At 37.0% G+C, this 17,542-nt stretch overlaps 1 protein-coding gene across 2 annotated transcripts in view; it reads left to right on the forward strand.

Annotated features, from left to right (window-relative positions):
• The window catches only part of LOC139731801 (uncharacterized), a 98,694-nt gene that overhangs the window by 43,508 nt on the left and 37,644 nt on the right, over positions 1–17,542 (forward strand). Inside the window, exons 4-5 of one of the 2 annotated variants that reach the window (XM_071642676.1) lie at positions 7,101–7,200; positions 12,869–12,940. In XM_071642676.1, the coding sequence (XP_071498777.1) occupies positions 7,101–7,200; positions 12,869–12,940 (172 nt within the window). The remainder of the gene's footprint in view (positions 1–7,100; positions 7,201–12,868; positions 12,941–17,542) is intronic. The other variant, XM_071642677.1, reaches the window with a different exon arrangement.

Genomic DNA, 17,542 nt, shown 5'->3' on the forward strand with positions numbered 1-17,542 from the left:
ACATCATAATGTATGTATCTAGCTCACTCGGGGATGTACAAGTACAGTTCTTACAATGCGTATATACATGTCCTTTAAACATTCATTTTTATCGGCTATTCTAACGCTAAATCAGCTTCTGGTTGGGAGTGGATGGTATATGATGTGATTTCAAGTTTACATCTCTTTAATTCAATTTGGAGTTTTGATTGTTCTCCATATATTTTATGTCCATATGCACAACCTGTAAAACTTGACTTGTCATATTTTGGTAGAGCAGATTGAGATGCACAAAAGAATGACCCTTATAGAATTGAGAAGGGGAGTTGTAAAAGTATCTTACTGCTCGTAGCCCTCTCCCAGTTATTAGTACTCACACTAGTTTCATACACCTTTAATAATATCCCAGTTCAACTGCACAGTGCACTAAGGTGGAACTTCATGGGGGGGGGGGGGGGAATAGTTGATTAAGGGTAACTTGTCTGGATAAGTTACATTTCCAGATCATGTGATTATTCCTAACAAAAATGTTTATTAATGGGGCGCAGTTTATCTGAAATCAGGATTTACCCTACTCATACACTGTACAAGTAGGGAGAGAAATCTGACATTTTGATTTTCACAGTATTCTCAGTACTACAGTTTGTGTGTTTACAGAAGTTGTTGTAACAAAATATCAATGAATTATTAATGAAACTGATTCACTATTCACAGCACTTTAGCATGACACTAATTTAATAACATACATGTACTGCTGTAGCACACTTATGAGTCACTGTGCAATGTATTGTACAGGCATATAACATGTGAATGTCCAATGAGAACATTATGCAATATACATGTCCAAACATGTATTGGATATTCTTGACAAATAAAGGTGAAAAAGAAAGAAAAATAAGTAATGGTAAGTTGATTTTTTTTTCAAATAGTTTGCCTTGCATTGGTATTTTAATGAAACTGACTTAAAACATAAATGGATGTGAGCAAAATTGTATAGAATTCAAGTAAAAAGTAATGTTAACACTAATGTGTCACATCCGAAACAGTGTTTACTATAATGCAAACATCTGTTGCTTTTCAAACTACCAAAAAAATAAATAAACTGCAGAGAGACTATGTAAGAGATATCAAATATGAGTTACATACTGAAGATATTACACATATTTTGAAACTCTACTCCCCATTTTCCCTCTGTGGATGAGGAAATGAAAGACACTCAGTTATCCCAATCCCAGGTTAAATTTAGGCATACTTGTGTCTCTGGGCAAGTAGGTGCCGTTAAATAATGTTAGTTGTAGTTCATTCTACATCTTGTACCCTGTAAATGATAATGATACAAGTAGAATGAGTGAACAAATGTATATTGCTGTGTCTGGTCCATTTGTCTAAATAGGTTGTTAACACGTCACGTCCGAAACACCCTTTGTTTATATTTATTACTCCAAAATGTACAAATGAACCTGAGCTGACATAATTCATGCATACATATAACCAGTGTGTTGTTATGAAAGTCAGACAAGCAACTATTTACCTGGTAAGTCTGTTCGTGGAGAACCTGACTTGAAAGTTATCATGTGTATGTTTCGGATGTGACATGGTGTTTTGGACATGACATGTGTTAACGGAAAACGTAAAATTCCCAGAAAATTTTTATTAAAAAACAAATACTTTCCTAATATTCACAGACTCTTATGAGAGTAGCAGTGGTGACTTAGAAATGGTGAAAACTGTTAAGTTATATTTTTTTGTATTGATTATCTCAATTTGAAATTTGTTTCGGACGTGACAAGAAGTTAACAGAAAATTGTTAACAAAAAGGTATTTTTGAATGTTTTCTGTTCAAGCATGGGTGATGCCTTCATACTGCTACATGTAAATCTACACATCATTGGCCATGCATTGAATAATGATTTGATGCTCTCTTTTTGAATTTACTTATTCCAAGCACTAATTCTACTAGACCCTAATTTGTTAACGGAAAATGTCACGTCCGAAACACTCCTTTAAAGGTAGTGTCACATGCACATATGAGATGTTGTAGTGTTCCAATGGTGATAGGTACATGTATTTAGTATGACTCCTCTTCTTCTACAACAGCAATAATAAGATTTTAATTTTGGAAAGCTTTATAACATAATATTGATTATCCTAAAACCTTGTAAAATTTGTCCCTGAAGAATGGCACTTTTGGACCACATATGCCTCCCTGGCAAGGAGATGAATTGACCACATAAGTTTGTTATGCTACGGGAGGTAGCACTTTTGGTGCCCTTTCAAACTACCAAAGGAAAAGTGAATACGACTTTGTACTTATTTTTTAGAGTTCATAAAGTAGTCATTTTCAAAGTTACACCGTTGATCTGAAACAAGACCAACTCTCTATTGAGGTCTTCAATTTCAATCAAACTTGGAGGGAAGAATGGTTATACAAAGTTACACATTTTACCAAACATGAAGGTCACCTCGAGATCAAAGGTCACAGGCAGAGGCCAATGAACTTCAGGGCTCAATTTTAAAGGGGATGGCTAGTAACTGATCAGTGGGAATAAGAGGGAATGCTGGGGGATGATTGTTCCAATCCATGTGGGATTCATTTAAGAATACATTATTTATCTATTGTGTGAAAATTGATTGGTGACTGTAGTTTTTAGTTTGTTCATGGCAGATTTGGGGGGGGGGGGGCCAACACATTTTCTTCTTCTGGAAATCTCTTCATATTTATCACCAAACCCAGTGTTTATCACAAGAGTGACAATTTATATACTTAATACAAGAACCCAGAACCCCCATTTAACTCTTTGTGTGCCATGGTGGAAACCCCCTGTGTGCCACATTATTCTGAGACACCAACGTAGTCGTGCTTTGAGAAAACATTCTGTTTTTCAAATCTATATAATGTCTATATAGATTTCAGTTAGGCTGGACATTTAGTGAGCAAAGTTGTAGAAAAAATACCAAGCTTTGCTTTGATGAGAATTGTATGACAGATCGATATTTGTTTTTCTTTGAAATAACCGGTAGCAACATTACAGTAAAGGCATGACTTTTGCACACAAAGCAGTGACACAAACTTAGAATTTACATGCAAATCTATGAGGGAACACTGTTTGATAGTCTATCACCACATAAAATGCAAGCTATATATGTGAGACGAACGGAAGCATGAGAAAAGTTGTCATTGTACTTCGGCATTTGGCTATTTATCGATCCGTTTGGGCGGGTTTGTGGGTTTGAGCAGAATATGCGAAGTTGGCACGCAGTCAACTGAGTCCGATGTGCGCACATGGCACATAAATAGTTAAAAAGCAAAAGTAAAAACAAAAGTTTTGAATTAAAAATACTCTGAGAAATTTATACATTAGTGAATGCACTTCCAAAGTATCTGTTGTAGATCCAAGGGGTTGGTCAGGGATCGAATGGGGAAGGGGAGCAGGCTTTTCATGTGGTCATTTTCAAATGTGAGTGACACGACAATCTGAGAGTAAGAAGGGCACATATCTTCTCACTTGGAGGTTATGAATGGATCATGGCTATCATATTAGGTTCCATGTAGGACTGGCATGTACCATTACCAGTTGGATTTGAATTCTGCCATTAACAAGTAAACTATGATTAAAAAACAGTGCGTGAGTGACACGGCAAATTTTGGACATGGGTTTCTCAACATTAACGGTTACAGCTGAATTCGTGCCAAAGTAGTACTCCAAGAGTACCATGAGTACTAGTACATGAACATCAATAGTGTACCTATCTAACATATATAGTCACAATCAATCTCTCCCTATCTACGAAGGTGGTTAATGGTTCACCCTTACATGCCGTGAGTGACACGACATCCAAAATGTGAGTGACACAACAAGTGCAAAAATTCCACAATTATCTAAATAATGTAACTATTTCTTGGCATTATATGTTCATGGTAACTCTGCACTGATAGGCAATTTCTATTCTAATGAAAACTTAATGCACACGTTGTAAGACTTCAGCAAATGCTCAGTACGCATTTTTGCTATATGAAGGCTTTGTTTTACTTTATTTCTTCTATAATTTGTTGTATATTCACAATCCTTTCTAGGATGAGAAAAGTCTGTTTAGAAAAAATGGTTTATTTGCTTCCACATCGGCTTGAAGCTTCTAAGTGTTTAGTTGTTGTTTTTTCTTTGTTGGTTCATTGTGGGAGAAGGACTACTGCTGTGACTTAATTCTGTTCTAAGAATGGCTCTCCTTTGCTGCACTCAAAGCAATTTTGATGGATTCTTGCCTTTTCAGAAATTTCATACTCCAAGCACTAGCCTCTTTACAAATAGTAAAGTCTGACCACAGTTATCACTTTTCTTGATTGCTCTAAAATAAAGACATCGACTGCATGGCACATGAATGTCTTTGCTTGTTCAGTACAAAATGATTCCTAAAAGTACAAAACACTTGATTCTTTTGCAAAGTAATAGTAATTCAAGACATAAATGTTGCTATGATACAACATTATATTTCTACAAACCAAAATACAGTTTCTAGAAGGAACAAACTGTAGACTCTGAGGAAGGGGTTTTTCCAGCCACATTCCTTTTCATTTCCATATTATTTGAATGATGAAACATAAGATTATCATGTAAATAACTGGATTGAATAGAAAAATGTCTTTTGTATACCCCTAACCCAACTTGCATTAAGTGTCATGCTTGAACACATCTCTCTTATCTGACAAAATTATGTGTTGAGATGGCTACCAGTCACGACATGGTCAGATATTTACAATGTAGGCTGGAATGTGTTTCACAGACAAGTCAGACAGCAACTGACCATAGCAGGGATGTTCCTGTTTCTCTTCTCAAACAATGTTTCAAGAGCTCATAATCTTGCCAACACAGTGTAATCGCTCAGCATGATATGCTGTTGCTGTTACATACAAAGTTGTAGGTTGCATCAATTGTCGAAGAGTTTCATGGTAAAAATATGTAAATCTATAAGAAGATCATAATGGATGCAGAAGATTGGTCAAAACCTTGTTGAACAGTGCACTTATTGCTGATGAAAGTCTCACATCAGTGTTTAATACAAGGGCATGGGCATTCATTATGACAGATATCAATATTGCAGTGTAGAATCCAAACTATTACCCGCAATCATAACTTGATTTTCAATACTTATGCTACAAATGTGTAATGTCTGCAGCATGGCGATGTAATGTCCATAGCACCTTTTACTGAATTATGCAGGTTTTTAAAGAACTGTGTGGATGTGTTGTGTGATATCACATTTCAGCTTTGCATTTGAATTTAGAACAAAATTTGACCAAAACACTGTTTTCTACCAAAACTTGAATATGTCAAAAATGTATATGGACATGGCACTTTGAAAGAGGTTGAAATTTGAAGAAAGAATTAGATGCATATCCCCCCCCCCCCAAAAAAAAAAATTATATTTTATTTTATCAGATACCAAGGAGGATTAATCAACTGAAAGTCATTTTATAGTGAAAATTTGTACACGGCACTGTACTTCAGAAGATCTACATGCAAATTTTGCCAATATGAATATTTTCAGCAAAGACACACCATTTCAATAGCTGAAAAATACTGTTTTATTTTTCCAAATTGGACCAAAAATTGTTACATGTGTATCGGTTTGCTATGACCCTTCCTAAATACTATCCACTGCGAAACAAAGTTGTTTCTGGATATTTGTTTATTTGTTTTTTATTCTTGGGTAACATTTTTAGTGGAGTGCCCACATGGAGAAGATATGGTGCCGATTGCAAACACAAACACATCATAACATGCAGATGAACTCATCATGACCACACTATTCCTGTTGCAATGGGCAAATTTGAAAATAAATAGGGGAAGCTACAGGAGGCTTACTCTTATTCACAGGAATGACATTTGACTATATTCATTGTTTCCACTTAGTATAATGTTTTAATGATTAGTCTCTGTCCTGATTGGTGTACAATATGTTATCATGAGTGACACGACAGAACTTTGACTGTAGATTCTGGCTTTACATATTACAAATTGGACGAAGTTACTACACATGAAATAAGATATGGTGAAACTGTATTTGCTCCTGTATTGGGGAAATGTGATCTTCAAAATACACAGCTCTAGAAAACTTTTATGTTTAAAACGTTAGTGACACGACAACCATTTTTGAAAACTTTAAAGCCCTCATTTGTACTGAAAATAATTTCTGAGAATATGTAATGCTATTCAGGGGATAATACAATACTAAGGTATTATCTTATCAACAAGTACTCTTCAAATACAAATATTTTATCATGATTTGCAGTATGTGAATTTTGATGCAAAAATACACATTTTATGACATTAAATTACCCTAGTACTAAATTTGCTGTATCACAAGACATAATAAATTATTTTACATGATCTTTATGGAAAAATATGGTCTAAGATATCGAGTTTCAGAAAATATTGAAGCCTACTGATTTCTTCCAAGTTTTAATTTTCACCCTCATGTCAACTTTTGTTGAAAATGGCCATTTCAGTCTTCTTTTTTTAACAGCATATTCAAATGTTCAAAAAGCAGTGTACTTAGCAGGCATTTTTACCAGTTTGATGGAATATATACTATGTGAAAAGACACTATGCCCCCATGGAAGCCCTCAAAGCTACCAACCACCCCAAGTTTGCCATATTCTTATATAGTAGTCTGCAAAAATGCATCGAAAGTGAAGTGAACTTAGGATACTCGGGTGAGCGCGAGACACACCCCCTCCCCCCCCCCCCCTTGTTTTTAAACTGCATTGTTCAATTTTCTAGATATAGTGTAATTGGCAGGTACTTTACCAGTGTGATGGAATCTGCAAATGGACACAATGCCCCCATAAAAACCCTCAAAGCTGCCCCCACCCCCTCCCAAGTTTACAATGTTCTCAGGTTGCCAAGTGAATGCGTGGAAGGTGAACTAGTGATACTCGGGTGAGCACAAGACCCTCACATCTCTTGTTGCATTTTCTACTATCAGGTACTGTATTTATCATGGAGGCAATAATTTCTTCAGATGAATCAAAGACGAAATGACAATCATGAGGGAACAAAGACATATTAAAAGTGGTGACCTCTACATAGAGACGTCTTTCTCGTTGTGTTGTATTTTTGCAGGTCAAATAGCGTGTGGGTCCTGGATCTGCGGGAAATGTCATGGAGAGAGGTGGAGACGAGGAGTCATGATAAACCATGTGAAAGATATGGCCATGAACAGGTGAGCAATGTAGTATTCTTCAGCAATTAGGTTAAGCCTAATCATGTTGGTTTTGTTTACTTGGCCAAAATGATTGTAACACAAGGAAGTAAGCAGCATGAAGACAGAGACTTACTGTCCTGAACCAGCAGATGTGTAAAGAAATTAAGGTGATAAATAAGAAAGACTAGCAAAACTGCTAACAAATTGTCACATGTGACATACCCTCATTCAACAGAGACAAGAAATCTGGCTTCTATTCCAGCATAAAACATGTAGAAGATCAGACATGTGGGTCATGGTAATCAACAACCTTCAAGGTAGACATGGTTCTTATGTGGAATGCGGGGGGGGGGGGGGGGGGGGGGGGGGGGGGGGGGAGGTACGGGAGGGGATCCCCCTCCATTGAAGACTTTGTAATGTTCAATACAAAACAGATGAATTTCAACTAAAATGCCACAAATGAGACTTTTTCACCGAGATATAATGAGCGTTGTGAGTGGCATATTTCACAGAAACCATGCAAAAACTCCATACTTTGTATTAGCAGCAGTTCATAAATAGGAAGTGAAAGAGAGGTCAGTGGTGAAAATTCTGTTTTCTTGTAAGCAGCCTATCTTCTGGATATTGTGGAAACCGTAGTATGTGTAGCTACTTTCTTGTCCACCCAGCTACCAATGGATGGTTCACAAAAGTGAAAATGTCTCATGTAGTGGCAGAAAAAAAGTAAAAATCGCGTCGTCATTAGACTTCGCCACATGGGATGTCACATTTCACACTTGTAATACTGTATACACCAATATTTTCGCGTACAGATATTTTCGCGAATCGCGGTATCAGTGGCATTTTCGCGTGTTGTTAAATTCGCGATTGATACTAGTAACGTTAGTAGTAGGGTCTACTGCCAAGCCCGAGAAACATGTTCAAACACTTGCCAACGTACTCGGAACGTTTTTCCATTTGCGTTGTGACTTCCCAAACATGACAATAGAAAGACACAGTAGAAGATTTATAAAATGAACAATTACGGGAACTTGCAGTGAGACACTCACACACGGCATTCACAAGTACCTACCAAATGTTGCAACAAATATAGATGTAGATGACAAATTTTCAGAGCTGCGCTAGCGCTAGCAAAAGTTTTACATGCATCCCTTGGCCTCACCCAACCACATCGAGCCGGTGTTCGTTCGCGCAGGCAAACGTAGCACGTAACTGCGACCAGCAGCCCCGTACGCATAGCGTATAATGGGGCCGCGGACTGTAGCATTCAGGATCATGACAGGGGAATATCGCGGAGCAAATATCAACTTGAAATCGAAAATATTTTCAATTTGAAGACTTACTGGTAATAGTCCATGGGCCAAGACCAGATTTTTACGATATTGGTACCACTTAAAGGGACAAATTCTGCTTATGCATTTTGAAATGGTATGTATCTGTAGATGATATTTTGCTATGATAGCAATTCCAGAGAAGTAGCTTAGTCTCAGTATCAGCCGTTAACCCTCATAACCCCAAATACCTGTTTTAAGCTCCATAAACCATTGAGGGCACAATCCGCTCCCTCTATAATTTCAATATTTTTCTATTGATTGCTCTGAAATGTGGCACAAATGTAAAACAAGACATACCTTACAAAATGGCACCATCAAAACTTTTCTTGGAAACCACAAAGAGGGAGCAATACGTCAAAATACAAAGAAAATAAAGAGAATCCCATGAAATAATATTCAATTAACCAATTTCAAGACATATGTCGGGCAGTTAAGGCAAAAATGCAACTAGTTTTTGATGTTGATTTCTATGTAGACATATTAAGACACATTTGAACTTCATTTTGACCTTTTCAGAGCATTAATTTACAGGTCCAAATCTTAACAAAATGGTGTTTACCACAGAAAAAACAAGACAAAACATAAGAGGGCGCTGTAGCTATTTCAAAAATAATTGAATACTTCCTTTAAAATATATATATTTTAAAGTATGAATAATTTGAATACATTATAATGAGGAAGTTTCAACTCTGTAAGCGCAGGTTTAATACACAGGCTGTTCCGAAAATGATTTTTTTTTCCCCTTTTTTGTTTACTCCAACAGTATATCAGCTTGAAAACAAAAACAATAATTGCAGCTGTCATGTAAAGAACACTCAAACAAAGTCTGCAGAAAATTTGTCAGTCACACATAAGATAATAGATAACAAGAAACTAAAACTGGGTCAAAATGTGAAACAGAACTTGCTTATGTTTAGGCTGTTGCCATGGTAACCAAATACTTTAACACAAATTAAACATATCATCTTATACAACATATAATTTTATGCATAATAAGTTTTAGGAAACGACATCAAATTTGAAGGTGATCAGACAAGATATCAAGAAACTTATGGTGAAGAAAATTTAATTTTCATCATCAGCGGAGCACCTCCCTCTCCAAATTTTTTGCTATTTTGGGGATAATATTCAATTCCTCCACTTTCATATAATCAAATGCGAGGGCATCCCCCATTCCACACACGAGAGCGATTGTATTCTTAGAGTTGTTATTCAACAATGCGATCAACATTGTGTGAAATATTTAGGGGAAAAGAATTAAAAAACGGCATTCAAGGACAATATGAAAGGCAAAATTGTATCTGTCACCTTAAAAAAAAAAAAAATCATGATTACTATAATATTCGTAATCAAATAACTCTGTACTTCTCCAACTAAGCAGAGCCACTATCATCACTAACATTTCGATATCAGTGACCTATATAAGGCACCTCAACAAACAACCCCAAGTACCAACTCGCCAATAGCGAGATATCTACGTCATATTCAGCAAAGCGCGCAACGAGAGATAGCAAGACATCCTTCTTAATGCTAATAATTCTGCCAAACGGGTGAGTTAATGTTACTAAAATATACGAAACACTTTATAGAGCAAATTTACTTCGACACGTAATGGAAAAGGATAAAGTGACATGATATAGGATAGATAGTGCCATGATAATCATACCAAAAGATATACGAAAAATGAACATTAATATCAATTAAAAAAAATAATGAGCAAACACTAAATAGGCACGCAGATGTATATTATGGGCGTTATAATCCAAACCAGAAGGTTTTGGGCGGCTTTATTCTTCTGTTTTGTTTTTGTTAGGTCACCGCCATGTAACTCTAACAAGTCACTAAGCCTCGGTCTATAGCTGGGGAGTAGCAAATGTCTGCAAATGCAGATAGAGCTATGTCGACGGAGCAAATTAGTGTTTGTTGCAGAGTATTTGTCAGAATTTTCAGAGCAATTGCATTTTGGTGGAGTTTCATAAGTCTCGAACAAGGAAGTTACAAACGATCCCCTCTGACACAAGGTATAAAGAAAAAAATCCAAGTAGGCCCTAGATACCGAGGAACAAATAGAATTGCTTAATTGTACTATCTTCCGCTCTGTATAATCTTGTCATTTTGAACTGCCATCTTTGTTGTGATTACTCCAGAATTCCAACTTTCACTGTTCTTTCAAACAGGAAAATTCATTATCACTTATCTTATCATAATCATTCTGTTAGCCTTTATTAGGCTATATCTTAAATATTCATTGATAGTCACTTAGCCAGATGTAACCCTTGAATTGGCTGTAAAACTGTATGAAAACAATTGTTATTTTTTGTTCGGCATAAGATATGAAAAGATGCACAGTGGAATGTAGCAATTTATCGTAAAAATCAATTTCCATGGGTGTTTTTATGGAGAAAATGAATGGCAATAAATAGTAAGAAAATATCGTTGTGCAGTAACGTCTCCCATTCCATACACTTTTTCCTACATAAAGAGAGGTACCATGTAGAACAGCCTGTGGATATAGCCTCGACTGCCTTGAACGTAGACTATCACTCCACAGAGATATACCGCGTTCAAAACAGTGAGCTCCATAGAGACCGTGCTTTATTGTTTTGCGTATAGTCTCGATTCAGACGCACAGGCTTGATTATTAAAGCCCAAAATGCATTGATTAAAGACTACATTTTTCATGACTAAGCTACTCATTTGGAATTGCTATCATAGTTTGACACACTTATATATGTCTAACAAACAAAATGGCACCACAAAGGTTTTGTCCCTTTTGGTGGTACCAATATCTGACCTGGCCCATGTACTATAAAGATGAAGTATTGAAAACAGGGTTCATGCAATGTTTGGTCCTGCCGATAGTCCCTTTCTGTTCGAATTGATGACTTAATGTGACTCGGTCCAGAGGAACCTGGGAGAGCTACACTGAATTGACGGCCAGCGCATACTCACACAGAAATCTGTAAATTTGTGCGCATGTGATGTGTGCACATGCGCTGGCTGTCAATTTAGCGTGGCTCTCAAGCTCTCCCAGGTTCCTCTCGACCGAGTCACATTAAGTCATCAATTCGAACAGAAAGGGACTATTGGCAGAACCAAACGTTGCACAAACCCTGTTGTCAATACTTTAACTTTACTGGTAAGTCTTCAAATTGGAGAAATTTTTTGATATCAAGTTGATATTTGTCCGCGATTCTACTCTGTCGTGATCCTAAATGCTACAGTCCGCAGCCCCATACCGTCCGTACTAGTAGGAGTGTGTGTACGTACTGGCCGGTGTAACAGCCGTGTTGGTCTGGCCAGTGTTGGATGCATTTTGTCATCGATTTGTTCATAAGGTATGACGGGGTAATATTTTCATGTGTTTTTAATTTCGCGATCAGCCCGAAGCTCGCGAAATTTGCGAAAATAAAACCCTCGCGAAAATAACCGCGTATACAGTATGCATGTCCAAGTGATCAGAGTCTCCATGCCATTGTTCGGGGATCCAGGCAGGAGAATCTCCAGGTTTATAACTCCTTTCATAAACTAAATTATGCCAATGATATGCGCATCACCAACTTTGTCACATGCTGATTCTTAAGCCTTCAACTCAAGTATCTTTTGAAAACGTAAGGTGTTAGAAACAAAGATCATTTGGGGCATCTGTTCCCCATATGTCGTGGATTTGTCCTGATGTGAGCGCAATCAAACTACACTCAACTGGAGCATGCAAAGTCGCTCTCAAACTACTGTGACTGTGACTTGCAGGCGGCCCTGTACCCTCCCCCCCCCCCCCCCCCCCATTTGTATTAGGCTTAATCAACAGTGAACTTCTCAATCGGATCTGAAATAAAATCAAAACATCATGAGGAGGCAATTCTGAAAAGATACAAGATTACTTTTGATTTTGCCACGTTCTTTGATATTGAATTGTCAAGGAGTAATCTCTACCTGTATTGACATCCAATTGTGTGAGGATCAAGAATTCATTTTGTCAACTATACTTTAAAAGTAAAGGAATGTGCACATCGAAAGCAAATAGAAGCGTGATTATTATGATATCCCCAAATTCCACTGTATCTAAGGGGAATTTACTCCAAATATACATTCAACAATGATGACACATGGATCTACCCAAACTTTAAAGTAACTTTTTAACAGATTGTCCAATTTTCCTCAAATTTCACCAATGTGCATGACTCTTCTTTCTGCATTTACAGAATCCAAATATATATTAGAGTAATTCTTATATTATAAGCAGAGCAACTCAATGTGAAGTTAGCTAATTCATCCTATATCAATGCTGGCAACAATAATATGTTAACGTTATCTAGAGAAACTCTTGAAAAACCATTCTGTCTTTGGTGCAGGTTGTGATCGATGATCGCCATGTAATGATCATCGGTGGCTGTACCTCCTCTCAAGAGGTAAGTCATGCTCAAGTAAGTATACGTCACATAGAAATGCTGAGATAATTTCATTTACCAATGTAATAGCAAAAAGTGAATGTATTGGCATAAAACATGTCTATTTGGAGGAAGGACTCCCACAGACAGATACACTGTTTTGTTTGTGGGACTGTCATTCCCAAATGTCACAGCAGTTCACTTTCCTAAACCCTATTTCTGTCACATATAAGGTGAAGCCAGACTTCTCAGACATTTTGCAGTGCACAGACACAAGATTGTTGATGGCCATTTCTGAATGTTGCTTTTGACATTAATGTGTCATGTTATACATCATTTGAAAGCTTATAGTCTCAACTTCCATTTAACGTAATAATCTGAGTGAGGACGCCCTTAAATTTTTAGTAGGAAGCCATCTTATGTCACATAATTATCTTTGCAGACGTACTTCTACATGTTTCCACCCCATTTTTTCACACAAAGCTTCCTCTTGTATCATGAAAAAGTCTCACAAATGTTGTTGAGAATTTATTCAGCTTTCAGATGACATGATATTTTTCAGCAATAGCATTAGTACTTTTCATTTTATGAACAAAAGTTTGTTTCAATTCCAACCTAGATTTCACACATTTTGTGCAATTTCTGATTTAATGAGTGACATGTTGGCCTGAAAGTAGATAAGGCATGTGTGTATCTAGTCAAGCTGAAAAAAAAATAAATTGAATTGTGCTTTTTACTTTAAATTCAGATTTTTCATGCCCTAAGTGTAGCAAAAAAAAAAAGCTGCTGAAAACTGCTTATGCAGTAGTTGCGAGCTAATGGAGTAAAATGGAGTCAAAAGGGGCCTGAGCTTTCGATCCTAGCAGAAATTTCGTCAGAGGCAAAATGACAAATAGGCAGGGAAAGCAATCACCCTCCTGCTTTGATCCCCCTTCCTTTACCTGATGGGCTCCTTGCCCATGACCTCCTATGGTGTACCCTCCCCTATTGTTTTCTTTGTTCTGTGTCCATAGCCCTCCCATGACACTGTTCTTGTTGTGTGTAGTCCTTACATATGATTGCTTTCCCTGCCTGTTTGTCATTTTGCCTCCGACGAAGACTCTGCTAGGAATGAAAGTTCGGGCCCCTTTTGACTCCATATTCATGTCCTATAATACAATGTATTGCCATAATGTTATGATAATCTAAGGGTAAAAATTGTTATTGAAAATATTCAGTCTTCAGAGTATCCATTTCAGTTGAGTATGCTACATTGTAGTCTACAACTTTTTGCACTATCCTCATTGAAACAAATTGAACTATTGTACTGTAGTCATTTTCTTCATGATCAACCTGCATTGAACTGAAGTTTCATATAGTGACGGTTTCTTTTGTAATAATGATTAACAGTCAAACATACCCCAACTTCGAGACTGTGTAGCTTCCAGGCGACAGGCAGGAGGCTACTGCGACCCTATTGCTCCTTACACCTGCCCCACTGGCCCTGGCTAACTAGAGACCCATTGCACTGCTATTATAGTCCAGGCTAGAAGGCACCCAACCTTGTTTTTTTATATATACAATGTTTTTTGATGGTTTCTTGTCAGTTCGAGGGTGCTGATTCCAAATCCGATTGATGCCACTTGCGTAACCTTGAGCATTTTCGGCAAAATGCAAAAATCCAAAATGACCGCCAGATATGCTAATTCGGCCGTGATAAACACAATAATGTGCATTATATTATGACCAACTATTCCACCAAACTTTGTACATTATTGTTCCTAGAGTTACTCCATCTGTATTTGCAAGCGAATTTTCATTTCATATAGGTTCATTTAGCATTAAAGCTCATTTTTGTATTCAAAATGGCCGCCATTCCTATGCTTATGTACTATATGAATGGCAAAACATATGCATGGAATATAGAACAAATTTACTGTATTTCCAGTCCCGTACCTACGCTATCATAAAGTGTTGTATGTGCAATATGTTGGGTGTCACTTACAATATATAGGGGAATTACTACATTATGAGCATTTAATATTCATAAACCTTACAATGTTGAACACAATTTCTTATATATTTCATTTTGTCTCAACAAAAGTCTCAACAATATAAGTTCACTAACGTCTCGCAAGGAATGAATATACCATCATAGTCTACATGCCGGTTGAATATAAACATGAAATACTAACACAATATATCAAGGAGCCTAGATACATCGTATTTATCAAATAATGTTGAAAATGGAGGGGAAGCTAGAAAACAAAGCTTGTAATATGCATTCCCCTAAAACCATATTAACAAAGTACAGAAAAATCCTATACAGTAAGTGCAGAGATACATGGTTGCAGACAAAAACACATCGGACATTAATGGCACAACTAAAAGCCCTTTACATTGTAGATTTTTTTTTTTCCAGCAAGGAGTTGGGGGGGGGGGGGGGAGGGAGCAGTCCTGAGGCGAGTTCAAAATGGATCATTATAACCTCCATCACTTTGATATGATTTAATTTAGAAGTGCCGCCTTGATATTATCGAGCAAACCTGATTTTCTTCTTGAATTAAAACAACAACAAAAACTGTTGAGGGCATAAACGAAACTGTCATATAATGCAATACCGTACAAACTATTCATTTAACATCAACCAAGTAGCAATGTGAGATACCTCTTTCAGTTCTCTCACAGTTCCCATCAGGTGTTGATAATACATGTATACACTTTGACATCATGATCTCATTCAGTGTTGTCTTAAAACTAAAACTGTCATTTTTATTGTCTTTAAAGAACCCTTAATTTAATGGTATGTTTAGCAGCAGGCGACATCAGCCCCAAGTTTGCAGAATTCTCAGGCTAAAGATGCATATTAGTCCTGCAATTGTTTTATTTGCAACCACATCTGGTGATGTTCAGCACTTCCTCAGGGGTCAGAGGGCGATTATTTGCCATAGAAACAGGATGAAGACATGAAGACTTGCTTGATCACCACCCGTTGAAGCCCTGTGGCTTTGTTGCCAGGCCAGAGATAGTGTTGTCGGTAACTTGGGTAGTATCAGAGATGACATCAGACCAGCATCTGCACCAACCTGTTTTGGGGTCAAAGCTTTCAAGTTACAGTAGGGAAATCTATAGGCTTGTGGGATTTCAGGCGCATTGATGGCAGGTTGTTCAAGGGGGCATTTCATGAAGTGTTTTGTCAGATCTTTTCTTTTTTACAAACTGTTATAAGCTATTAAATCCTTGCATCTGATTGGCTGAGAGCAAATTTGTCAGACAAATTTGTCTGACAAAATGCTTCATGAAATGCCCCCCCCCCCATGCTATCGTGTTTGGTTGGGGCAAAGTCTCCAGAAGATGAAGTACTCCACTATTGTCTTGAGATGGGTCAGTACTCGGCTCATGTCATCCAAGGACTTTAACCCTGAGACGTAAAGGCAAGATCATCTGCAAACTTCCTACGTGAAGTGAATGTAATGTCACCACATATATGTTAAAAAGACCTCTAGTGGAGTTAATTTACAGCCACCATTAAGGAGGCCATCATTCAGAGTCCTAACACAGCTGGTCTGGTTACCGAGAGCAATCCTGAATCTTCAAATGCTGAAGATTAAAGACAAGCAGTGTGAAGTTGTTATAACACTGCTTTCAGAATAAGGCAGCACTGTACAGATCTCAGAGTCTCCCTCGACATCATGCTTAGGCCTATACTCAAACACATTCACTCCGAAAAAAAAAACCGTGGTAAAATTCATCTACCATGTTCATCTGGGTTAACATTAAAAACTTTGGGGCATTGTTTTCATTTCAGAGATTTGACAACAGGAAGTGAGGTGGTCCCTTTTTCCACTTTCCCCTGCCTCATGTTCTTTCTCGGATGAGGGGACTGAAAAGTTTGTATAATATCGCTTTTAGATAATGTAGAACAGGACAGTTAATTGGAAATTTCATTTGTGTCTTCATCTAGGATTCAGCCTTTTAATTCAGTAAATCAGAATGAATATTTTGATGTTGAACATCTCAAGGCAAGTAAGCATCAAATGTTCATATCTAATAATTCCTGATAAACGATCTTGATGTTGGCGTCAATTCAAGTTTTGGTGGATTTTTCCAAAATTTCAGGTTGAGGTAGCAAATTTGGATGTTTGCATCAAAAAATAAAACAGCCTTTATTAGTAACAACCTTCTGATTTATAATCAGCACACAAATTGGTAAACAGTGTACCTGAGTGACAGAAAAAAAAGAAAATTTGTTTATTTCACAAGCTCTGCCGTTCATATTGTGCAGGGGTATATGAGTGGTGTCCATTTTGAAGTTTTGTATTAAGAAGAATATAATAAGCCTAAAAACAATAAACTTTCTGTTTGTTTGCTTTTTTTGCTTGTTTTGCTAGTGGCACTCATCAGATTTGCATTGCACATGCAAAACTTGATAAAAGCGTAGGTATGTGACTGGAAATTCGTCTTCTATTTTTATGCATATTTTTGCCATTCATGTAGTACATGAGTATAGGAGTGGCGGCCATTTTGAATTGAAAATAAGCTTAAAATACTAAATGTACCTCTTCAAATGAAAAATTTCTTGCATGTGCAAGTAGAATTACTCAAGGAACAAAAATTTTAAAAACTTTGATGGAATAATTTGTCATAAAATTGAAATAA

This window comes from Diadema antillarum, unplaced genomic scaffold (assembly GCF_040938485.1).
Source record: "Diadema antillarum isolate AM-2024a unplaced genomic scaffold, OU_Dant_1.0 seq00000385_RagTag, whole genome shotgun sequence".
Classification (NCBI taxonomy): Eukaryota; Metazoa; Echinodermata; class Echinoidea; order Diadematoida; family Diadematidae; genus Diadema; species Diadema antillarum.